The sequence below is a fragment of the Passer montanus genome, unplaced genomic scaffold, assembly GCF_014805655.1.
Source record: "Passer montanus isolate IOZ18808 unplaced genomic scaffold, ASM1480565v1 scaffold2, whole genome shotgun sequence".
Taxonomy (NCBI): domain Eukaryota; kingdom Metazoa; phylum Chordata; class Aves; order Passeriformes; family Passeridae; genus Passer; species Passer montanus.
The window spans coordinates 2,686,877-2,713,046 of NW_024366591.1; the positions used below are offsets into that span (position 1 = coordinate 2,686,877).

Sequence of the window (26,170 nt, forward strand, 5' to 3'; positions counted from 1 at the left end):
GAGTTTAACCAGGTTTTTACCTTTATGCAATAACATTAATGTCTGTGAAGTAAACCTGAAACATTTACTGTCAGAAATAAAGATATTTGATGCTGCATCTATTTCACACAGGAAATGTTTTACGACTCTCTAATGGTCAATAATCATCAGTGTCTATTGTATAAATTACTAGTATATTCTGTTCCTTCTAAAGTTATGTTTAAAATTCAACTGATAGCAAAATGGCAGGGTAAATGAAATTACAGATTTGTAACCTTGAATTCTTTTTCTAATTACAACAAACCAAAAGGAAAGTAATAAAGATAGCATTTTTGTTCTGTTCTTTACAAAGTCTTATCACAAAGACACATCTATATTGTCCTGGATAAATCAAAATAAAAAGGACTCTGAAGATTAAAAAAACCCCAAACTTAATTGCACAAAGTGATAACTGAAGTAAACACATGCAAGACAAAAATATTCATGCACAATATATCAGCTGCCTCTGAGCTCTCTGTGGTGGATGGACACACTTATCCCCAAATATAAATTCACACACAGAGCACAGGAATATTTTACAGTTACAAAAAAAAAAAGTAAAATGAAATGCTGTCATTTCCACGTGAGCTCCTTTTGTATTTAAAAAGAGGGCCTAATTCTGTACTTCTAGTATTAAGACTGACATAAATGGAAAGAATATGAACAACACCAGCTGAGGAAATGGCACCCTGCACTGCGTTCAATGAAGCAAAACTCACTAAGTTGAGCGTGAGTTTTTCCTTATACTTGAGCGTAGGATTAAGCCAATACAGAAAAATTACTGGTGTAGAATAAAAACAAATTAAAGTGCAGAGTTGTATCTTCTTTCCTTGAAATGGTGAAAGAAATATTTCAATGCCTGCTATTAACAGGGGCCTTTTTTTTTAATTTTGTCCACTCCGCAATTTTTAGCTAACACATTGAAAGCCTGCCATTTCTCAAGCAACAATATTATGCTTTGTATTGAAAACCACAAAATAAAGAGGGCTGACTGTTCTGACAGCTTTAATCCTGATGATACTTGGAGACCCAAGTAAAAAGAAACTGGTACAGCATGGAGTTTTCCCTGCTCAGCAGGCAGAGAAAAAGCAGTTCTGGATTTGATAAGTAAAACCAGATATAGTTGACGGTTATATGCTAAAGCCCTGCAATTAATGGAAAACATCAACAGTCCAATGAAGTTGCATATCAGAAAGCATTTTCTCCCATCTTGTTAAAAACTCATCAGCCATACAAGTTGGGACTTTTATTTTTTTTTTGTGTAAAGAATCATGCACGTTCCTCTGTTGTCAAAGGGGAAGACATAAAATATGAAGACTCCAGATCCCATTTATACATTAAACAAATCCCTGTGCATGTTTTTATTGATATTCCTCACTGCAAATTCGTGCCACAGTAGCAATGAAAAGCACCAGGGCAGGATTATAACCTCAACATGAGGCGCTTCACAAAAATGAAGACATGGCCCACTTGTCCTGAAGGATCTGACAGTCAGAAAAAAACTGATGTACTAATAGCTTGTTTTGGTTAAAAATAGCAATCACAGTGAAAAACCATCCATCCTTAGACTGTCATCAAAGGCTACAGTTTAGTGTATATTAAAATCAAGATATTAACAAATTATAACTTTATAAAAACAAATCTCGGCAAAGAAAACATGATACTATTATTTCATGCCCCTGCAATCCTAAAAGTGACAGAAATGCAATCAATAACCTATTTCTTAGTAACAAAAACTACAATGTAATGTACATATTTACATTGTTCAGCTCAACAGGATCTACACCTACAGCTCCATCGCATGAACATAAAGTGCATTTCTGAATAACTGACTGAACAGACAACAAAAAGGGAAGTGACTGTGTCTACTATGCAGCCACATTAACAGTCAGAAATTATTCTGAAAGTGTAAACAAATGAAACGTAAGCCATTATCAGCAAAAGTAAGTGTGCCATAAAAGTAGTCTTCATTCTGGAAAGAACCTGGCTAAGCCTGATTTGGATTGAGTTCAAATTAAAAACCTTGGTTCACAAGTCACAAAACAAAGTAAAGACTTTGAGCAGAATTTGATTCATTCCTCAATGCCCATATCAGATTTACCTGGTAACAGATCAGTTTCTAGAGTTGGCCATAAGCAAACATTACCCCAGGGTGGATTTTTCCCCTTGCACAAAAGTGATCAGAAACTCTGAGCCACTATATCCACCTACTCTCTACAGATCAAAATGCAAAATGTTGCCGTGAAAACAAGGGAGAATATGCAAAGGTGTTATATGCTATGTATGCCACTGACATAATACTTTAATAGGATATGCTGTAATTTCCTGCAATTAATATCTTAGCAGAGCTATAAAGGCTTTTTTCCAAAATTATACCATTGCATTTACAACACTAAAATTAACGTTGTGTCAACCTTTCCATTATAAGCCCCCTTTTTCAGAGGTTTATAACTTGGCTGTAAAAATATATTCTGGCCTAAAATGTGGCATGTAAGATCCCCATTTAGAAACAGACATTTTGATTAAATAAAAAACATTATTTAAGTCTGCTTCAAGTAAGTCTTGAATGCTCTAGAAACTGTGTCAGGGACCGCCAAGAAGTGTAGGCATTCTTCGAATAAAAACTTATTTTCTCTCCACAATAAAGCCACTGTTCAAAGGATGTTTCCCAGCCACAGAATTTGCTCCACATCTGCAAGGAAAATACGTGGATTTGGGAAACTGCAGACTTCAGTGAGAGAAGCCTCCCCACTTGCCTGTTTGTGTGTGACAATGGCTGTGCTTCTGGTCAGCAGCTCAGCCACACGGGACACTCAGGCTACCCAAAATGGTTTTCATTTGTGGCCGGGCAGTGGGTGAGAGGAATAAACAAATATTTCTATGTCTGGCTGAAGTGGATTCACTCTGGCTAAAAGCTCCAACAGAGTAAATTAAGACAAGTGATAGGTGAACAGAAAGCCATGATAAAGAATATGATCAAGATGGTAGAGAACAACTCTATGAATTCTGAAACCACAGATTTCAAGTCTGTCAAACTTCATATAAGAACTGGATCCAGCCACTTCGGAAATTTAACTAAGGTGCTTAAATTAGGAACCTCGTTGTCTAATCAACAGAAGGTAATTCACAGCACCTGGACTGCTTTATATATGGAGCCAAAAGTCCTAATTCAGTCACCCAAATTAGATATCTAAAATTAGATGCCCCCAAATATCTATATGCTTTTTATTCTGCCTCAAAAGAGTGTTGTGAGGATAATACACTTCAGCTTATGAGACACTCAGATATGCAGTTACAGAGGAGATGAGTATCCTGAAAATATATCACCAATAAAATTCAATGAGATGGAAAAGGCAAAGCTAGAAATGTGATAGTAGCATTCGTCATACCAATCACTCCTTGTCAGAACAAAAACAAGTGCCATACCCCCTCTTCTGAGTTGAGTTTATCTCTATATATTATATTATATACATTGCTTTGTCAAGTACAGAACCTCAGTCTATGCTTAGGCTCTTAGGTACATATTGCCCTATTTTGTTACCTGTAGCAAGTAGCCATGCAACTCATTTGTCTACCTGATCGAGATTTAAAGGTAAACATAAATTCCCCCAACTGGTTAATCTCTCATTTACAGAATAAAAATGCCTAATAGATTACTTGAAAATAAAGTTCCCTAACTTAGAAGTGCCCTTGCAAACTGTGTGACAGTGGTGTGTCTCAAGATGGATTTCACACTTCACCATCAACTGTGAAGTTCTTTGCTTTTATTATTTGGTGTTACAACTTTAATGGTTTCTTACGCTGTCATTTCGGGTGGTTGAATAAGATTAATTCAGCATTTCATAATGCACCATTGTATACTGTTTACATCATTTATTTTCTTTTTACTGAATGATTACAAATTTCAATTTAAAGTTAATAACATTTGGTGGGAGTTACTGCATGCGAATTAACCGTGGTGATGTCAGTGCATCCCTCTGGAATTTAAAAGATATTTCACTGTGTTATATCATGTGCCGCACAGTATATCAATTTTTATTTCCCATCCCTCAAGTATGGAATGCACACTGTGTAACTTCTAGATTCTCAATATAGACATAATTTACCCAAGCTGTGCAAATGCCCAACTTGCTGAAGATGATATATACAAGATTTATATTAAAGACTAGCTCTTTCAAGGAAGAAAAAGCCTCGCATACTACACAAGCCACTATATTATCTAATTATTTGGGGAGAGGGGTTTCTAATGTTACAGACAAAGGGAAATAGCATGTAAACTGCAGTCATAAACCAATTTTTCCTTACTTTAACAACTTTAAGATTAGATAGGTAAATCCCAGGCAAGGCCATTTATCTTCCTTGAGAACTATGCTTTGACATTTTTGTGAGTGTCTGGATTAGCTGGTTGCATAAAACAGTGAATATTAGAAATATTCATTCACTTTACTTTTACTTACATGCCATCAAGTGTATACCAAATGTTAAACAGCATCTAGTTTGCTCATTTGCTGGATTGCACATACTACTGCTTTCTTTATGTGAATTCATAATTCCTGAATGCATTCAGAGTGCAATGCACTTACTTCTCCCTTGCCGTCACGATATTAAGTACATTAAAAATAAGTTTTTATGCTCAAATTGATTCAGTAATATGCTTACATTCTGGAATATTCCCACAATTACAACTAAAAAAACTGCTTTAATTCCTAGGCCAGGATTTAGTTCACCTGATAAATTTTTACTGTGAGATTTCAATAAATACTTTACAATTTATTTGCTATATGCTTTTGGCCTTTTTAATGTGGAGCTGTACTTCATCATTTTCCACCAAGTACCTGCTTCTGCAGACAGAAATTTTGACCTCTGATATCACCACATTCCAGTCTTGCCTGTATATCTGAATATCTCCATAAATCAAGTCATTTCAATACTAGCATTTATTAACTTTTTTCTTTTTCCAGTATCTCCTGATTAGTGAGATCTTCTAGTATCTGCACAAATAGTGGAGGTGGCAGGAGTAAAAAAAAAAAGAAAATGGAAATAAAAAAATGCAATGCTAAACTTGATTGTTTTCCCTCTTGGCCATCACGTGGTTGTCAATCATAAAAATTATCACAGAAAAAGTAACTAATTAGAAATGAAAGGCCAATATCTCAAGCAGGTCTTGTCAGTCCTGGGATATGTTTCCATGTAACAGTGATGTAAGGCATGAAAAAGAGCTGGCGTGCCCAAATGGTTGCCTGTTTTTTCCAGCTACATCTGTTTGTCTAATGAAACAAATTACATTCCCTAAAATTCCTGCCACATTTATACCTTTGATATTCCAACCACAATACAAATATCCTAAGTCCTTCCTTGCAAGTGGTGCTCACTTGTGCAAAGCTCAGTTATGTGAGTAACAGTACACAAGTCATCAGCACTGCCTGAGCGGGCATTACTCAAGCAAATAAGGCTTCACAGGATCAGTCCTGTTGGATAGGCTGCCACTTGGCACCATTTCCACTCCCAGTTATCCATTTTACTTTGTGCACATGCCTCTTAGGAACGAAACTGGATTTCTGTGCTGGAGCAAATAGCGCATTACTATTGCATTATCCCAAATATTGCAATATTGAAAGGAGAACATCATCAGGCTGGCAGAAGGGCACCTTCTGAGAGGTTCAGAAAGGCATCACCTCTGCCAAACTCCTTGAGAGCTAGATCAGGGTGCCTGACTCAGCCATGGCAGTCGCTCCCCGCTGGGTTGGAATGGGCAGAGCACCAGCCAAGAGTGACCCCCAGGAAGTAGCACAGGTGGGCAGCAAATATTTGCTTGATTCTCAGCGGTTATTCAGGAGCTGGTTATAATCTACCTCTAAATTAAGAGGGCCAAAATCATGGGCTCTTCTATAAGTGAAGCCTGCAGAAGAAGTGTCTGGGCTGAATAGAATCAGTGAGATTTCAGCCTCTGGCTTTGGCAGAGGCACAGCTGTGAACAAGCCCTTAAGCCACTGGTGAGGATGCAGCACAGCACGCCCCAAGCAAACGAAGCAGCAGGACTTGAACTGGGGATGCCTATGTCTTCATTTCCAATTTTAAAACACACGTGGGAGAGGGAAAGTGGGAGGACAGCTACTATCATTTTCTGCACCAACATGAGCCCAAGAAACAATGACATTTACTTTGGTTTAACTAATTTCCACACATCAGATCATGTTCTGCACCCGTGTGCCAAAGTCCTATTCTTCAAGTCTGTTGAAATACCACTTTTCGAAACATGTGTGCTAACATTTGGCCAACACCACCACAAGATCATTTTATTAACTTGTAGCTCATTTCATAGACTGCTGCTCATGTTGCTAACATATGCTATTCTACCATTTACTGCTCTATAATTAGAGAAGTCATATGAAAGAGATACACAAGGCTTAATTTTTGCATTAAATACAATTTGTTTAGACTCGGGTAGGCGAAATAAGGAAAAAAAGAGTCATATAATGAATTAGAAAACTGCAAGACAGCTAATTTAACTCTTAAAAGGTCACAGCAAAAATTTTTTAAAACACAGCCTCCCCACCCCCTCATGACTGCACATAGTTTTAAGAGTCAAATCCAGAACTATATTCTGCTCTGCCAGGATGAAACTTGTTTCCAGGGACTGAGGGCCTCAGGGGCAGAGTAGCTAGCAGGATCCTAGCAAATGGGGGACCAAGGAGTAAGATCAGAAGCTTACAAGCAGCAGAGGAATATGAACCTTTCACACATTTTGTCTTTTCTGCCGCCACCACACTATTATGCCAAAGCATTTGTAGTATAGAAGAGGTTGAATAAAGGATAGAGAGCATCACCAGAATATTTATTATACCATGTGCTGCTCAGAGAAGGCAGGGAACCTACTCACTTCTCTTTCCTCACAGCTGACAGAGAAAATTCCAAGCCAGCCAGTCGTGAAGATGCCTTTTACTGGGAAAAGCTGGCCATTAGCAGATATTTTGCTTGAGAAATTATCACATAAGGACTTTAGAACTCATTAATAAGCCAGTATGCAATAACAAATAAAATATGAAACATTTGACTTTGATGTTTAGCGTATTTGTCTTTCCTCCATTGGATCAGTTTCCATTTTCACCAGACAAGTTAGGAGCTGGACAGGAGCCGCGGTGCCACACCTAGGGCAGAGCCCCTGAAGTGGATTCAGCTATTTAGCAGCCAGCTACAAGTTACAGGCACACAACAGCATTTCTCTCTTCCAACTGCACACAACTGCATTGCAGAAGGGACTTGGATATATATTATTTTTAATACTGAGCTGTTTAAAAAACAGTAAAAATATATACCAGTGACGGCTGGGAATCAATTCACAAGCAAACTGGGTTTTAAGGGAAATGCATCCTTTCTACTGTAAATTAATAAACTGCAGCTATAGTTTATTAAGCCACCACAATATTTTACATTTTCTACTGCCATAATCTTGACTGCTTATAAATTACAGTACTTTTACCTATTCTTTAATCCAGAAACATCATTATTAAAATGTTTGATGGAGGCTGCAGTGCATCTATCATTGCTTGTAAAAGTTAATTAGATTAGATAAAAGAAATAATTAGATTTGCATTTTTATCCTGGTTTTAAACTTCCAAAGAAGATCACAACAGTGTGCCTGTGGGCAATTAAAAACAGCATAGAGCAGTGAAATATAAAGGCAAAAAAGGTCTGTTTTTCCTAGCTAATTCATGATTGAAGATACAATTACAAAATATTTTAAGGGTTTGCTGAAGCTGGGGGCTATTCCTAGACTTCTAAGCTTTGTTTATAACTCTTTCTCTCTCTCTCTCTTTCAAGGGAGTATCTGATCTGCGTACCCTGCCAATAGAAGTATCAAATTGCTTTCAATGGCTTTATTTGGTCCTGAGCTTGCTGGAAGGGGATCAGTTTCATGATCAATAACAACAAAAAAAAAAAAAAAAGGTAGAAGAGAAGAGAATATTCCCTAGTGCTGGAACAGTACAACTGCCATTGCTTTTGCTTGTCAACACTAGAGTTTACAAAGAAAGACAACCTCAGAGAGCATAACTGAGCTGACAATAACTGGATTCCAGCTTGTGCATTTTCAGCAAGCTCTCTGCAAGGAGCTTTAACCTGTCTCCAAAAGGCAATAAATGAAAGGTTCAGCTCTTAAAATTGGAGGTCAGCTACATACTTAATGATGAAGCGTATCTTTAAATCTATTTCTACTATTATTATCCTAGCAAAAAATTAATTAACCAGGTCAGGGAGGCTGTGAAGGCTAATGTGGAATGTAATTATTCCTGATCTTTAGACATGTACTTCACATAAAGAGATAGTCCTTATTCAGCTCACCAGGTACCTCAATTGTCAGTAGTTAATCATGGATAAGAAGAGAGACTCACTGGTTCAGTCTTTTAAGTTTTACTTATGATTCAAATTATATTGACAGTTTAAATAGTTGTCATTTTATGTTACTGTTCTTTTGTCTGTTTACTACCACAGTAATCATGTTCACTCTATTTGAGGGAAACAGAAAATGTAAGAACATTTATAAAAAAGTAGAACAGCATGAATGTATACACTAAAACTAAAAAATAATTACTATTAGTAATAATTTCTAGTGTCTGAATTAAAAGAGAAGACTTAGGAGAACAGAGGAAACCAGTTTCTCTATGCAATGGAAATTGTACTGATTCAAACAGGAAACTAAATGCTCTGCAATGGCATTAAGCACAGTAAAGAGGAATAAGGTAAAGGGAAATGACAAAAGCAGCTGGGATCATCTTTCACAGTTATCCTCATCACAGATTTCTGCAGAAAAGCTCAACCATCACTGTCCCTTTTAAAGATTTCAGCCACGATTTAGGACTTGTTCTAATGAAACCTACCCACAAGAGGAGAAAAGCCCTAAAAACTTTCATCCCTTAAATCCACACACACACACCCATTCTCAGAGGAAAATCCTGGAGCAACAGGCTCCAAGCATCAGTGGGATCCACCTCTTTTCCTCAGAGGGGCGTGGTGGGGCTCAGAAGAAGTCCCCAATCCTCATTCTGAAAGGACTGAATTCTCATAATGAGGCACAGAATTCACAGGGATTTCAAGACCCCTGGTTTGGAAACATTTAAGAAATGCATGTGTTCCCTTTTCCCAATCTAATCTTCATGATGTACTAGCAAATTCCTCCTTCAACCAGGTTTTTCACTTATTCCTAGAGATTTTCACTTTCATAGCACAGGCTAAGAGATGTTCTTGAACTAGTCCAATTTTGTTCCCCCTACTTCAGAATGAACATTTTTTATTAAACAATCAAATGAAAAAACATATATTTTACAAAAATCTTAATCAACCTGGAGACTGATCTGTGAGCTCTTTGCCCCACATTATTTTCTCAACTTTAATTTGCACTGAAATCAATTATTTCTCTGCACAGCTCTGTGGAATGAAGAACTTAATTTGGCATACTAGATTTCCTGCCATCTCTGTGGACTCCTCTGTAGAAGAGTGTTTATGAACATTATGAACATTTGAGCTGAAAAGAAAGAATACACTGCATTTATTTGAAAATTTTCATTTAAGATTCTCAAAACATTATATTTCAATTGAGGAAAAGGATATGATTTGCCAAATTTCTGATAATCAGAGACAGGACTGAGGAGAAGGCCAGATTCCCACTCCTTTTAGCCAATCAAACCTCTTTCCCCAACACATAAATCCTGACAGAAACATTAGCTTCACATAGAAAATACGAGATGATTATGCAGAACATTTAATGACCTGTGTACTCTTAAAATACCTATCTTTTTTGCATACACTAAGCCTAGATAAAGTGCTTTTTGCTCACAGATTATTGACAAAGTTTTGGATGCATAAGAAGTCTGCAGTAAGGTGTTCCAGTAAATGGTCTCAAAACAAAACTTTAAAAAAAAACCCAAACAAAGAAAGAACCCTCTCACCAACTAAATGAAACAAGGTGTTGAAATTATTATATAAACAGATAATATACAGCACAATATAGATAATAAATACTAAATAATGCAAACTCTCAGTATATTTACCCAGTAGTTGTCCAGGGGAAGCATGTATTATTTAATATAAATTATTTTAAATTTTGTATGTGGCTGACATATTATAAGCCCCTTCTAGAGCAATTTCTAATTGCTTAAATGGTTAAACTGGGTGCACTTATTCACAGAAACTCTTGTTCAAGAATTAACACTGCACCTCAGGAGAGGACAGTTGACACACTGTGTGTCTCATGATGAAAACATTGCATCAGCAGTGCCCCTCTCCCACATCCTGGAGAACACGCTGTACTTGCCTCGAGTAGCTGTGCCATGAATAGGCCCCTGCCCAGATGGAACTGGCACCTGTGCTGCTCACATTTTGTAATCCCTTCAAAAGGGGAGTGGCAGGGAAGGGTACTACTGTTTTCCCATGCACACGACGTACAGATAAGAGCCCACACCATTCTCTGTAGGCAATCACTGTTTCCTGAAAATTGTTGCTCAAGTGTGTCTTTGAACAAACCTTCTAAACAAAATCAAGTTACTGGGGACAGCGCTGCAAATTCTACCAGGCCCAAAACCTAAACTGGGAATGTAAATATTTAATAGAAATTTTGTTTCCCTTTCAAGACATGGAGAGCATGATTCACCTCATCTCACATCAGATCTCTACACTAAAGGCATTGGCACGTATATCTTTCTTAGTTAATGGAGAGAAACAGCCATTTTAGGGAACAATTTACCTGATATATTTTAAATATCTACTTTGAGACAAGACAAATTGTATCCTGAAACTATTCACTCATCTTCTCACTGCTCACTACTGGAACCATCTGGGAAATTAACTGAGACAGAGTCTGTCCTGCAGTTACCTATTTTAGGTACGATGAACTCCACCCAGAGTCACCAGCGTGACTTCAGCACTGGTGTTGAGATTCCCTGGGAAGATGGTGGGAGAGGATCTGGGAGAACCAGCACAGCACCATGTCTATCACCTGCCTCCTGTTTTGCCTTCTTCCCAGCTCTAGCCCTTAAGGATCTACACATCTCAAACTGTAACACTCATAACCAATTCTACAGCACCAAATCTACTCAAACTGAAGAGGAAACATAGCAACTTCTCTCTCAAGCACCTTCTGGTTGCCAAACCTGACACAGAATTAAGACAGAACAAATAAACAAAGCAAACAACTTGGCTTACAAGCAAATGGATTATGTGAGCTGGTGTTTAGCCTAGAAGACAATTTCCCAGGGAACTTTCTTCTAGTAATCTCCCCATAAGACCACTGGATGTTTGACTTGGCACTTGTGCTTAAAACTTGTTACTGGAGCCTACAGTGTTCCTTGGGCCATGAGATGCCCACTACCAATCTGGCTGACCAGATGGGAGAAGAAACAATCCTCACTGTCTCAAACACACTGATTAGACTCAGATAAATGTAAAAATCATAGATCAATAAAGAGGCCAACCCACTGAGGAACTATGGCATAAGAGTACTATATATTGGCAAGAATTTGGAAGCAAATACAGGGATGAGTCACCAAGAAATAGTTTAGCTCAGATGAACAGAACAACCATTGGAGCACTTCTTTGCATATACATCTAGGACAGGATGGGAAAAAAAACTTGTGGAGGGTTCAGCACTATGTAAGAGGAAAGATGGAAGTGAATGAGTAAATGAACCTTCAAACTATTCTAGAATGAATTCTAAGACCACATTTCCCTGGAGAGAGTGGAATGGTAAAACTTCTGGAAAGTATTGACCAAAGTGAAACATAAAGTACATTTGAGCTTTTTACTATAGAGCAGGTATCCCAGCCAAACATATGTACAACTCTCTAAATAGAAACAAAAAAAACTAGTAATAATTTCTGTTTCCATTTCCTAATTTTTAAAGGAATTTTAAAAATCAGAAATTTCTCATGCAGATAATATTTCAGTTTTGTAGACTTAGCTAGGTTTCAGTCTTAGCTTCTATGCTAAGCTTTTTTTATATTATTCTTTGCTTTCTGAAGCCTGGCTTGCAAATAACACTTAGAGAAGATGGTGTATTTTTTCCTTACGCTATTCTTTCTGTTCCTTACACTGTTCTTTTTCCTTATACTATCTCTTTCATCCCTGATGAATACCTAATATGAACACACAGTATCCTAATAGGCAACAACAATAACAGTGGTTTATAATTCAATTGTGTCTCTCATACGAGGTATTAACACATCTATATCTGTTAAATAAACCCTTTAGAAGTGTAACTGAGACTGCATTACAATGTTTTCAAAAGTATTTACAAGCATTCCTTTGGGATGAGGGAAAGAAAAACTTCAGTTTTGGCATCTAGTAACACAGCAATCAGCTAACTAAGGAAAAGAAATGGATAGCCCAAGCTTATAAGAAATGATTGGCAGCACAATCATCTGTCAGACTAAATTGAAATATTTCAATCAGTGAACAGGCCCATGGAAATGCTTTCAAAGTGGGAAGCAGAGAAGGTAACACAGTCACATGCCAACAATGCCTCTACATCCATGTCACTCCCTGCCCACGTATACTTGCACAAAATTAAACCATACTCTGAGTACAAGTACAGATAATTAAATATCTCCAGAATACTTCCACATCCACAAGGGTATAATTACTCCAAAGGCACCTGGAACACATATACCTGTGGGTCTTTGTACCTGAACAGACTGGTGCCAGGGACTTAGTACTGCTTCAATGTCTCAATTTTGCCTTTGTAGAACACAGAATTCCTCCAGCAATAACTGAGACTCTGTTTTTACTTCACACAATGCAAGTCAAACTGATTGCAGATTTCAGAATTATGACAAGATGGTGAGACTTAAAAATAGTTCGTAACTTTCAGAAGAAAGCTTTGCCTATTAAAGTTCTTTGCACCAAAAAAAATGTCTGACAATGATTTTCTGGAACACAAGGAACTCTCATAAAGAACATCTTTACTCAGGCTTGTTATAAAGCATGTGGCTGCTTTTTTTTATACCCTTCCCTCTTCATAAATGAAACTTAAGTATAATCAGAAGAGAGCAATAAAACACACTGACCTGAATTTGCTGCTGCAGTAGATTGATTTTGTGCTGCTGTTGCAGAAGTTGCTGCTGTTGTCTTGCAATCTATTAGAAATAAAATTTCCATTAAATTAAAAGAGCAATATTGAAATTTCAATACTATTGACCAAAAAACATAATATTTGTTATTCTTTATTATATTTTATTAAGCATATTAATTTTTTTAATGGGGCATCTTTTAGAGGTAAATTTAAATGCAACATAAAAATCTACTTAAAGAGTAAGAAATATGTATTTTAAGCAGTGAGACCTTAGCTCTGAAAAGCACAGAAACATAGGTCTATTTGTGTGCATGTGAATAATCTCATCACTATTCAACAAAGCATTTAAGCCTGTGGTGATCTTTAACTGTGATGCATTACTGTTAGCTACAATGGGAATGAAACACATGCTGAAAATTAAGTGCTTTTCTGAATGGGGATGGGATTACGCAGGTGCTTAAGGTTAAACATACATTTTCCTGCTTTGCTGAACTGGAGCCTTAGCTGGTGTTTATAGATGTTTCACTATTCAGCACGAGCTCGTAGGGTAAGCTTCTCTGACTTCCTCCACAATGAGCAGCACATTACTTCTCTTGCAAATCTCAAAAATCATCCTTGGAGCTACTTAGCGAAGCAGAGCCTTATTCTGTGTAAAAGCAGTACCTGGTGCTCAGCAACTCATCCTCCACACAACCCTATGAAATATGCAGATATTCTTACCCTCACTTGGTAGAATCAGTAGGGGATCTAGAGGATAAAGGTTCACTCTTATCCCTTCTCTAACACAGGTGGAGAAAAGGAAATGTTCAGGGTGAAGAACACTAAGAGACTGGTGAGAATTTGCTACAGATACTCCATCTACCTCCCTGATTCCCACAAAATCAGCATGCTGGCGCAGAAGGGAAATAGGATCCTGCCCTCAGACCACAGAGCTGCTCCCTGCAATGGGTGATGTGGAAGGCAGCCACAGAGGAGAAGCCACAGGGAGCTGAGGGGACAACTGGACTTCTACTTTAGAAGGGTAACTGTGCAGCAGACTGAAATGAGAACAAGATTTGTGTTTCCTGGAAATCCCAGCCTCAGCACTTCTGCTACCTTCATTTCTTGAGTATAATTTCCCCTCCTATAAATATTTATCTAGAGCAGAGGAATCACATAAAACAGCACAAAGCTGGTGACAAAGGTATTTTGGTCACTCATATCCAGTTTCTCTTTTGGCAAAAACCCTCTTGGGCTCCTTCACTAACATCTTCTCAGCACACTTACTCTGTTATAAACAGAGAAAGCTAAGTAAAATGTTTTTATGATAAAAAATGACAGGAACGTATCAAGGTTGGTTTGGAAATAAACAATCACATAGTTTTAGTGAAAACTGTTCAGATTAACTCAAAAGGAATTTGTAGTCACATATTAACAGCTTGTAATTGTGCATACATGGAGACCAAAGCTGTCACTCCCTTAATCTCTCACTGTCATCTGGAAATAACTCAGTAAGATTTTTCAGTTAAAATTCACTTTTGTAAGAGAAATCAACACAAAATTCATATGTATTTTAAGTCTTGTACATGGCCTTAAGGAGGCAAATTAAGGTCTAGATGATTCTGGGGCTGGGTGAAGGCAAAGGATCACAAGAAGATGGAGTCAAGCAACTCTCACAGATCACTACAGCAATGCTTGTAACAGAGCTCAAACTCCTTTCAGGAGCCTGGTGTTCAAACAGATCTGGATGAACCTCCCAGGCAAGTCAATAAAATACAGTGAGTGAGGACTGAATGAGCAGACCCTTGTGGGTGAGTGAAAAAGGGAATCAAAGAGAGCTGGGCAGTTCCTGTGCCCAGGCGGCCCAGGGGCAGGTCCTAGAAGCTCAGGTAGCTGTTGTCAGCACAGAGACCAGCACTGGTGTCTGTGCTTGGTCCTTGTCCTAATGGGGACAGTGCTATATGGAATATTTAAAACCTCTATGGGATCTGGAGTTAGCACTTTTAGTGAGCAACACACCAATTGTGTGACTCCATCTCAGAAGTGCAGTGCTTGTAACTAAAGATAAGGTTTGTCAGGTTTAAATTCACATTGCCCCTGCTGCTGAAGTCTCAGCAAAGGTAAAAGATGGTTACAGCAGGCAGCTTCACAGTGAAATGCATGGAACTGCATTGTGGGCCACTCTCTCTCTCAGTGCTGTGTCATTTTTTCACAGGTACACAGTACCCTACATCCAGTATTGTGTGGAGCTGCTGATGACCTGGCTGCAGCTTAATACAGCCATAAACCATAGCCAAGACAAGGAGGAGGCTTTTGTTTACATGAGCAAAAGAACAGATCTGCCAGGGTTCTGGCTGCTTGTGAACAGCTTTTTTGTACCTGCATGCACAGTGCAGCACCATTTGAATAGGCATTTCCAGATGAAAACAAGAAATATACCATGGAGCATCTAATCTCCAAGGTTCCTTTTCGCTGGAGCAGTTCTGTGACAGAAAATGTACCCAAGACCCTGCAATGCAATTACCATAGCATCGTCTTGATGTATAGGCTTGACACAGTAAAGTAGGGTACACAAGCACCATGTGGCTCAAATTCTGAATTTTATTTGCCTATCGGTTGAGCTACATGCTCGCTTCATTGAGCATGACAACCTAGTTTTAAGTGTCATTTAATTTTCATTTTGAAATATAATTACAAAGTGTTCACTGTAAGATATCACTCGTCTGCAAATGTGTCAAGATTAATTTGTGCTAGCTTATTCACAAGTGTCAATAGTTAATTACTGTGTCATCTCTAGATGGCTAAATGACATTCTAACTTCTGATTTTTTACAGTGTTCCTTTATGTTATTTTCCATTAGGGGATGAGTCCATATTCCTACATGTGGGCAAATACCCAAGCACATAAAATACCAGACGTCACAACTCATTAAAATCAACAGAGCATACATTGCTGTATATATCCTATAAAATATATTTAACTGAAAAGATAATTCTAGTAATAATGTCAGATTCCTAAAAACCACACATTAATTTGGATCTGTCGGATCTAATGCCTAGGGGACTAGTGCATGGGATCATTGTTGTTGCACTTTTGTTCAAAGAGAAGGGGACAGCTCATTGGACAACTGCATCTTTAAAACAAATAGTCAAGAAAAAAAGAAAAAAAAACAAAACAAGAAAAAAACAAACTGTTCATAACCTCAACAAAAAATCAAACCTTACTTGTGCAAGGTATTTGAAGGTTTGAGTATGCTTAAGGGTTTTTGCTTAATTATTTTCATGTCAAAAAGAGAAAGTGTTAAATAATGTTATAGCCTGGCTTGTTCCTAACTCTCAAAATTGCATCTCAGTGCAGGGAGAACTGTGAAATCTATCATCCATTCCTCCCTTTTTTTTTAAGGGTCCTATAATATTCCCTCTTTCTGGAAAAATGTGTAACTTCTGCAGATATTTAAGCTCTTTTACATAAAAAAAAAACCCACAAAAGGAAAAAACAGCAGGCAGAGCAGAGTTTGTGACAAGCATTCTGCATGAACCATTTTCACAGGTTTCTTTCTTGGAGCCTCACCTGTTCTTGCTGTTGGCGAGCAAGGTCCATTTGCTGCCGTTGTTTTTCAATTTGTGAGGCTGCCAGCTTTTTCTGCTCATCATGGGCAGCCAGGAGCTGCTCCCGTAAGCTGATCAGCTGGGTGATCATAGTAGAGAGCTGTCGCTCTTTTTCTGCCAGGCTTTCTGGTGTACCTAAACATGGGGGAAAGATGGACTGTAAATATGAGGTAGACAATATTTACAAAGCAATATTTACCCCTCCAAAAAAACGGCTGCATCACCAATGTGCTTTTTTCAAACAGCAGCTTGGATATATTTTCTACTAACAAACCCCAAAAGAATGTAACACATAGATTTGCTGTGCTCTAAGCAGGGGAGGATGTAACAGAAATGGGAGCAGAAAAGATACAGAATATTTCCTTTTTTTCTGGCTGGGATTTATTCTGTATGAATCCCTGGATCTTCTCCATCTAAATCTGCCCACTGTGATAAATACATTCATAGTTTATCAGACATAATTTTACCTCAGATTATATTTTTTCTCATTTTTTCACTCCAAGTATGTACAAATATTAAAAAAAGAATTTAAAAGATGCTGTTTGGTGGAAGAAGCAGTTTAAGAATTTATTGATCATTTCTCCAAAATACCCATAAATCTGGTAGGTCATTTAGGTAAATGTAAGCTATGGTTGTGGAATGTGTATTAAAAATGAGCTTTACTTGTCCTCAAGAGAAATGGCTAACCTGAAAAAATGGCTTAAGAATTTTCATTTAACTTTCAAAGTTTACTCTACAGAGAGCACTTAATTAATATGAAACTACGGTACATTTATTCTTTGTACTAATTATGCTTAATGGTCTGTTTATGGGTAAATTTCATGGGTCTCATAAGTGGAGGGTACAGGGTCCTTTTCCAAATCAATCTGAAAATATCCCACCTTATATAGGAACATATTACCCTGTCAGAAACAGCAATGTCTATTCCTATATTTGAGCCATACAATACATTTCCTCTTGTGAGCACCTCAGAATCACAGGTCTATAAGAGTTAATATTGGTATATCAAGGTAGAAGTCCAAGAATAGTGGAAGATAATCTGAAAGAAGTTTAGAGTTGGAAGTGGGATAAATAAATTTAGTGTTGTATAGTAGAACTGAAAATCAGAGAAGAAGAAAACCAAGAATTATTCAGGTCTGTAGTCTGCCGCAATGATATGAGAAGTGGCACAAAAGAGAAAGGCTCAGAAACCTCCTTTCCTCTGTTCACAATAGAGGACTGTGATAAAGAACTCACTGGATTTTTGAAGAGGAACAAAATGTGTGAGCAACATGACTTGTGAGGGAATGGAGAAAGAGTCACAAAATTATGACTCCAACTTCTTTCCAGGAATAAGATGGATATCTTGTAAAGAAGAGAAGAAAAAAAGAGGCTGACGAGTTTCATGAGGAGAAGGAAGACAAAACAGGCTCCTGCCAAGAAGGTGACAAATCCAAGATTATCCACTACTTATGTTGTGGGGCCGTATGATTCCTACACAAAATTTCATTTACAAAAGCAGCTTTAAAAAAAAATCTCTATCTGAAATTGCTTTGCATTAAAAAAAAAAAAAAGAAACTGCATGGCTTAAGTCATTCACTTTAAACAAACTCTGAGAAACAAAGGGTACCTTGTTTTCTGTACATTTATTAATTACATTTAGCAATGCTAAAGTACTGAAAAAGATTCCATTTCTTATTCACTATTAAGCATCTTCATTTTAAATGAGTTTCCAAGAACCTTATGTTTCCCTACCCACTAATGCCTAATGTACATCCAGTATACACCTGACACAGGTCTCCAAAAGAAGAAAGATGTGTAAATTCTGTGGTAGTAGAAATTTTAGAAAGGGTTGATAATGATTTGCTTAGTCACAAGAGGAATGATGGATGCATGAAGTTCAAACTGAAGGACACTCCTACCCAGACCAACTCATTGCAAAGCCTTAGTGTGATACAGCTGACTGAAGCAATAGAAGAGTTCTGTGCAAAAATCTGTGCTGTTACAAGTCCAAACACAAAATAATTTTTGAAAGTAAACTTAGGCAGCTGTGTGGCCAAGAAAGAGCCTGCCCTGGAAGTACTGCCTTGCCAGGATCCTTTAGCATGTACTGAGCTCCATTCTGCCATCTCTTCAGCTCTCTGCAACTTCACTATAGACCTACCTTAACCCTCCTGTGTTATTCAGTCTTGAAGATTTTTCAGCATGGTTTTGAGTGGTTTTGAATTCATTTCCATAGGTAAAAGACTCTCCTGCCAAAGAAAAATTCCCTTGCCCATTTGGACAAGAAAAGATCAACCACTCCGCCCACCAATTTTAGAAAGCCAATGGGAAGCAACCTGCTGCCTCAAATGATACTTATTTGTCCTCCACTGCCACCTGGGAAACAACAGCTTGAGACTTTCACATCTGTCAAGCAGCTTTGGCATCACAATGCAAGCCCCTGAGCTTACAGTCGTAAAATATTTTACACACCCAAAGCAGATATTAATCTCCCACTCCATTTCCATATTAGTCTGTATAGCTTGTACTTGCTCCATAACATGAGTAGAAAACCACCACAAAGCGTGCCTGCAAAGGCTACAAAATGTTGTTGTTTTGTTAGGATTTCTTAGAACCACTTGATATAGTTGCCACAAATGTATAATATTTCTTTCTTTCTTTCTTTCTCTCTCAGATTTTTTTATAATAGCAGGCAGAAGTAACTGTTCTTATTCAGGAATCCACAGCAACTGTTTTTCTTTCCTTTTCCCTCCTCCGAGAAACACATCTGAAATAAATGACCCCATTTAAAGTACTCTGCTCTTTAATTTGTACCCTGTTATGTAATCCAGCAACAGAATAGAACTGATGACCACAAAATGTACAGTGTGCTCCTGGAAAATCACGAGACCTCCATGAAGCTGCAGGACACCTAACCAAGAACAAGCACAAGATGAGAATGTTGTTGTATGAACAGTGTGTGTGGGGGGTGGGGGGAGGCATAATTTAATTTTAGAGTGGAAAATCCCAACCATTATTTTACAGTTTAAATACCAATAAAAACCAACTTGCTTAGAATGCAGACCAGATTGAGCTGATCTGGCTGGGACAAGAGAGGTCATCAGTAGCTGTGTGCCATCATCATCTGTTTTGCATCCACTTACTGCAGTGAGCAATGAGATTCCTAAACTCATTACCAGTAAATAAACTTCTGCTGCTGACTGAAAATATCTATAAATAAAATAGAAATACAGCTATCTGTAAAATGTATTTGCCATAAAAACAGATAAAACAAAAAGCTTAGTAAAAAATGAACAGTAAATATGCCAGCTTCCATAAAATATTATATACCACAGCTCTCTCTCTGTTCTAATCCTATTCTCTTACTCCAAAGACAGCAGTGCATTTTTTTCCATGGGGTCTTCCTTATCCCCAAAACACATCTGTCTTGAGTTTCTCTCAGATTTGTCAGGTGGATCAGTGCTCCCCAGGGCCTGCTCCATCTGAAGTATTTTAATTTGACTAAACACCTGATTTATTTTATCTCTCCGATGAGAAAGGCAGTTTGTCTTAATAGAGCCTGTCAGCCCACAGTCCCATTCACAGCAATTTACAGGCAGCCAGGGATGCTGGAAAAGAAGAGTGCTGTGATTCTGTATTTTATCCTCCTCCAGAAAGCACCTAAAAGCAGCTATTCACTGCTACTGCATGTGGCATTTTAGGACTGAATTAGCTTTTTATTCAAGTAACTACACTTGTTGTGAATAGCTTATCTGTAAAATTGCTACATTCACTACTGATTTTATTAACCTTTGGCTCTATCACAAAATGGTCCTCAGTTAGGAAAGACCTTTAAAATTGACACATTTTTCTTAGGGGCCTTTATTTCAGTGACTACAGATATACTGAATTTGATCCATTGACTCCCTTTACCAGCAGTATTTAAAATTTTGAGTGTTGGTGGGAAGCTGATAGTGTTTAAGGACTTCTTTTTAAAATGGACATGTGTCAGTCTCATCAAAAGTTCCAAAAAAATGTTATTATTTCTGATAATACATTGGGTATATCCCCACTTTTGTGATAATAATCTGGTTGTAGTAATATTTTAAATTTTCTATGTGTGCTTATTGTTTTACTCTTTATTTTGGATTTCAGCACAAATTGAGATAAAATATTCCAAATGAAGAGACCTAAGGCATCAAAGAGAACTCTTGACTTTTTTAAATTCTGGGCATAGGTCAATCTAACCAGGAGACAGAAAATAAAAAGTAGCTATAAATCTACTGAAAAAGAGAGAAGAGTTCAACTTGTGGTCTAAAATTACATTTAGAAAGAATTCTGCTTGTGGCAAAACTCTATCTACTAAAACCAACTGGAATACTACACGATTTGTGGTACATTAAGTAACAGAAAGAGCATCATGTATCTTACACTGCATTTAATAAAAACCATAAACCCCATCCTGAATTTTATTTACTTAGATTTAAGTATTGCAAAAAAAAAAAAAAATCAAAAAATTAGTATCCTGTAAGTATAGCTATACAATATAACTAAAGTTCCTATATCAACCACTGGTTTACTACCTTTTAAAACTCCTGTTACCTTTTACAACCTATCCAGTCTATGTACAAATGTAGCTGCATGTAAGCAAATACTGCAGGCTGCTCAATGTTAAATTTCTTACTGTCCTTGGGGCAAGCTGTCCTGAGGTAGAGGCAGAGTAATAACTGCTGGTAAGGGAAAAAAAGAAGCAGGCATAACAAAAAATAGACTTCTAGGCTTACATAGCATAATTTAAACTAATCTCTCTGACTCTCAGGTTAAAAAAAAAAAACAAACAGGTAAAACCACATATGCTACCAAGTGAATAAAAGACTAAGTACTGGAGTCATAAATAAACTAAAAATTTTACAGGCATGATCCATAGCTTGCTAAAGCAGGGTTCTTAGCTGTGACACAAAATTACTGTGGGTTCTTGAATGTGTCTTAGTGTCCCAACATGTAGACAAAGTAAAACACTACCAATCAGAGGTTTTTATGTCTGGTTAGTTAATGTTTCTGAAGTGCTTTGAGATCTTTGCAAGGAATCTCTACACAGCTGCAAAGCATTATTGCTTCTCTTGAATTCTGTGATTAGTGTAAAACATGACAAATATCATCCTTGTTTATGCACTGCATCTAAACTAACTTTTGCTCCATGCGCTTACAGGAAATACAAATTAATAAATCACAAATGATTATTCCTGTTACGTTTACAGAACAAACACATTGTGTGACTTTTGTGAAATCAGGAGGCAGTAATGCAAGAAAGAAGTGTGGACTTTGCCAGAAACTAAGTAGGGCTTTAAATCACTTAACTGCAGCTCCAAAGTATCATCAGCCAAAACAGTTCAACCAGCAATCAAAAATGATTCTGAATCAAGTTAAGCAATTTCAGCTTTTTTTTCCTTTATAGAAAAAAAAGCCTTTGTGACTCAATCCCTCTGTTAGATTGGAGGGGATTTTATTATTTTATGGACATTGAAAAGAAAGCAAAACACAATGCTAGACATAAAAGAAAGTGTATTTGATCTTAGCCTCCCAGAGATAACCTGGTTAAAGCGTTCTGTCTAACACTGCAGTCTGCAGCACACATCAGATGGGCTGTGATGTTTCCACTTCACAGGCTCTGTCCAGCATTTAGCATTTACCCTTTCTTGATTGGGTCACCTTCTAAATGCCACAAAATAGGGCAGCAAAAGTCAACAAAAATAAACAGGAAAAACAGAAGAAAGTAACAATCTAATGGAAGGGCTTCGGAGATAAAAGTCACTTTGTGAGGGCTGCCTGACTAAGGAGCCCCCTTGCCATTGCAACAGCATCTAATTTGAGTTCTAACTCCAGCAGCAGTTTAAAAAGCTTCCACTCTAAAGGGCCCCAAGTGTATCATAAAGATAAAGCATTTCAGTAGAAAACAGCCACAAAGACCTCTATTATCTTATCAGTCTTTGGTTACAACAGCTGAACCAATATGACTAAGTTCTGAATGACTTTTTTTTTTCCCCCTTCTTTTTATAACACTAGAATACTGGAATTTCTTTATTTCATGATCAGTTAGCAATTGTTGGTGTTCCCATATGCTAGTGTCCCGTCCTTAGTCAATAAAAAGTTTTATAAATGCTCCCATTGTGCTTTGTAGCATCCCAGTGCAGAAAGCAGCACAGCAAACATGTCCAGCATGCAAAACACACCGGATTGCTTCTCTTGGGAAGGTGTAAGATCCCTCCCCTCCCTTATGTCTCAAAATGATTCTGCATTTTCAGCTTTGAGCAAGGCAATTTTATTACCATATGTCCACAGACAGTAACAGGAATTAATATTAAGAACTACAGAAAATAATCTGTAGAGAAAAGTATGTCAGATTTTGAAAAAGAAAAAAGAGTTTAAACTAGTTATACTTTATGAGGAGGATGAAAATGCTTTACTGATAACCCAGAAGTTTTCTCCTAATTCCATATATGCTAAAACTCACATGTTGCAGCAATTTCTTAGGTGAAAGCAATTTGAAACTCCTATGATTTGCAAAACAGCAGACTTTTGAAAAAAATCCTGTACTTATCATGGTCCTGCCTTTCTTGGATTAGCCAAAAAACAGCCAAATAGCTGAGTGAACATGGAATCAACTCAGTGAGGCCATGATAACCCTTCATTGTCACACATCACTTTGCCCACACACAGGTAAGGGCCAGGACAGGGTCCCACAGGCACCTCCCTGGTTTGGCTGAGCTGAGCTCACAGCCAGCACTGGGCTCCTGCACCCACTGCCCTTGGGCTTGGCTCATCCCAAGGCTCTCATCCATTCCACAGCTCCAGATCTCTGCCTGACACTGAGCTGGGCACAAGTGCCCTCACAGGCACCTCAGATTATTCACGTTCAATCGAGCCCCATCCAACCACCTAAAGTGTCCTGCTCGGTTGTTCTTTCCCTCCTCAAAAGAATTTGATGGATTTATTCCTTCTTCAAACATCACAGAACCACTTCTTCTGCATTAAGGACAAGTCACAAGAATGTCTATAGTAATCCAGCTGAATATTTCCCCTAAAGATTTGCCATCACCTGGGGCAGGTTTACCTGCCATAGTATTTCCAGCAAATCTTGTACCTTCAGAATACTCCTCCAAGTAACTTTTTTGTTTCTCTCACACATTCACTGGACTTTTTGCTCTTGCATGGATTCTTAGCAATTCTCACGTGTTTCCTGAGCAATATCTTACATTCAAAGGTGTTCTCCCTTGACTGCTTTTCACAGCAGTTCCAATCAAAGTAAACTAATACACTCAAAATAAAAACACTGCAGCGACTGGACCCACAGAAACTGCTCCCAGGTTTCTCTCAAACAGCCCCAAAGCTGTCAAAGCAGGGTGCCAGGCAAAGCTTTGGACTAAGTTCCTACTCAGTTCATGGATCAGCACAATGAAACTTTGCACCATTTTTAGCAGTGTGGTGAATCTACAGTTGAGTCCTAAAATGTAATCCATGTCAGGAATGCAGGAAAGAATGTGATGTTAGCCAGAGCTTCGACCTCCCCCTCCTCCAAACCAGTGCCCAGCAAAAAGCAGAATTCCAGCAAATCTCTCAGACTCCTTACTTCCTTTCACACACATGAAAAGAAGAACTCTGTCTGACATAAGCCTTAGAGGACTTCAAATATGTTTAGAGATTTTGTTACTATCTCACAGATACAATTTTATTTTACTATTGCCTTCTATTTAAAAAAGTTAAATATGTAATAAAACCCACTTTGGCTCATTTCTTAGAATTTCTCCCAAATGCAGAAGAAATTGTAAACTTATACTCTAAATTATATTAAAAGTACACACTAAGTGTTAATTCATACATGTGCACATGGAGGGAAGATAATGAGTTTTTGAATATATTATTTCTAGGGTTTTTCAGCAGGAAGTAGAGATTCAGTTGCAAATGGTTTAGTGCTTTAGGTTTAGAAAAGCTTCATATATATTCAATATGAACTGTTCAGAGTCTATATAGTAAAAATGTGATATTGCTGGATATCACAGAGAAATGCATATTGTACATTTCAACTAAAAACTCATAGCCAAGCTGTTTCTGTTGAGTTAGAGAATAAGGATACAGTAGAGGCCACAGGCTGTGAGTAATCTGTGATACAAACACTAAAATATGAGATAAAGAGAAAAATGAACAATTTTGTTTTGTTAACTGAGTAGACTGTAACCCAGGGCATAGCATATGAAAATAAAATTAAAATGGTGGTGTTAGAGAGCAAAGTTCACATGATTAATATTATTATTGATTCCAATACTTGGTTCCAATGCTTTGAAAGTAAAAAAAATATATATACAAATGAAAATAAAGATGGCCTATCCATTTAAGGCACTCATTCAGGACTTGAGAGCTGAAAAAATATCCTGACCTTCAGCTTCAGATTTTCCCATTTAAATACAGATGACATTTCTTCCCTAGATCATGGAGGGGGAAAGGAAGGAGGATGTTATGCTGTGCATGGCAACAGCAAAGATTACCAACTATACTTGTGGGCCACATAACAGATAGAAACAGTATATTAGGAAAAAAAAAAAAAACAAAAACAATATTAAAAAAAAAATTATCTAACCGTCATTTACTTATGCACCAGTTCCCCTTCTGTAGAAAAATCCACAATGATATATCAGGAGCTGTGCTAATAAGAACAGCAGAAATACTCAAATGTCATAGTAGGAATAAACTTCCAGCATTGGAACCATCTCTGTACAAACACCCCATGTGGATGATGCTTACCAGCTTTTCTTGGGGTCATTAATGTGGCAAGTGAAAAAAGCACAAGATTGGTTTTGTTTTCCATATCAGAACACACATATTCTTCCCTAGATCATGGAGGGGGAAAGGGAGGAGGATGTTATGCTGAGGACGGCAACAGCAAAGATTACAAACTATACTTGTGGGCCACATAACAGATAGAAACAGTATATTAGGGGAAAAAGAAACAAAAACAATATTAAAAATAAATAAAGTAATCTAACCATCATTTACTTATGCACCAGTTCCTCTTCTCTAGAAAAATCCAAAATGATATATCAGGAGCTGTGCTAATAAAAACAGCAGAAATGCTCAAATATCATAGTGGGAATAAACTTCCAGCATTGGAACCATATCTGTACAAACATCCCATGTGATGATGCTTACGAGCTTTTCTTGGGGGCATTAATGTGGTAAGTGAAAAAAGCACAAGATGGGTTTTGTTTTCCATATCAGAACACACATTAAGCATAGGCAAAGCTAGCAGATCAAAATGTCTTCCTCCAGAAGACCAGAGTCATAAACATGGTTTAAACGTTAAATCCTTTAATTTTCTCGTCTGCAAGAGCTGTGAAACTAACTTCAACCCAATAGTCCTGCAAGGATTTAAGTTGTCACGTAGCAAAACAGGGGAAGTCTCACAGAGAAATGGATATATCTTAAGTTTTTCCTTCTGATAATGGGACACAAATGTTAAATATCAGAAAAATCAAGTCCCACAGTAAATATA

General features: G+C 37.5%; 1 protein-coding gene across 11 annotated transcripts in view; it reads right to left on the reverse strand.

The window, feature by feature from the left end:
* SOX6 (SRY-box transcription factor 6) overlaps positions 1 to 26,170 on the reverse strand; it is a 375,549-nt gene that overhangs the window by 130,773 nt on the left and 218,606 nt on the right. For all 11 annotated transcript variants that reach the window (XM_039707456.1, XM_039707454.1, XM_039707455.1 and 8 more), the window contains 2 exons: positions 16,628 to 16,800; positions 13,074 to 13,142 (listed from right to left, as the gene is read on the reverse strand). In XM_039707456.1, the coding sequence (XP_039563390.1) occupies positions 13,074 to 13,142; positions 16,628 to 16,800 (242 nt within the window). The remainder of the gene's footprint in view (positions 1 to 13,073; positions 13,143 to 16,627; positions 16,801 to 26,170) is intronic.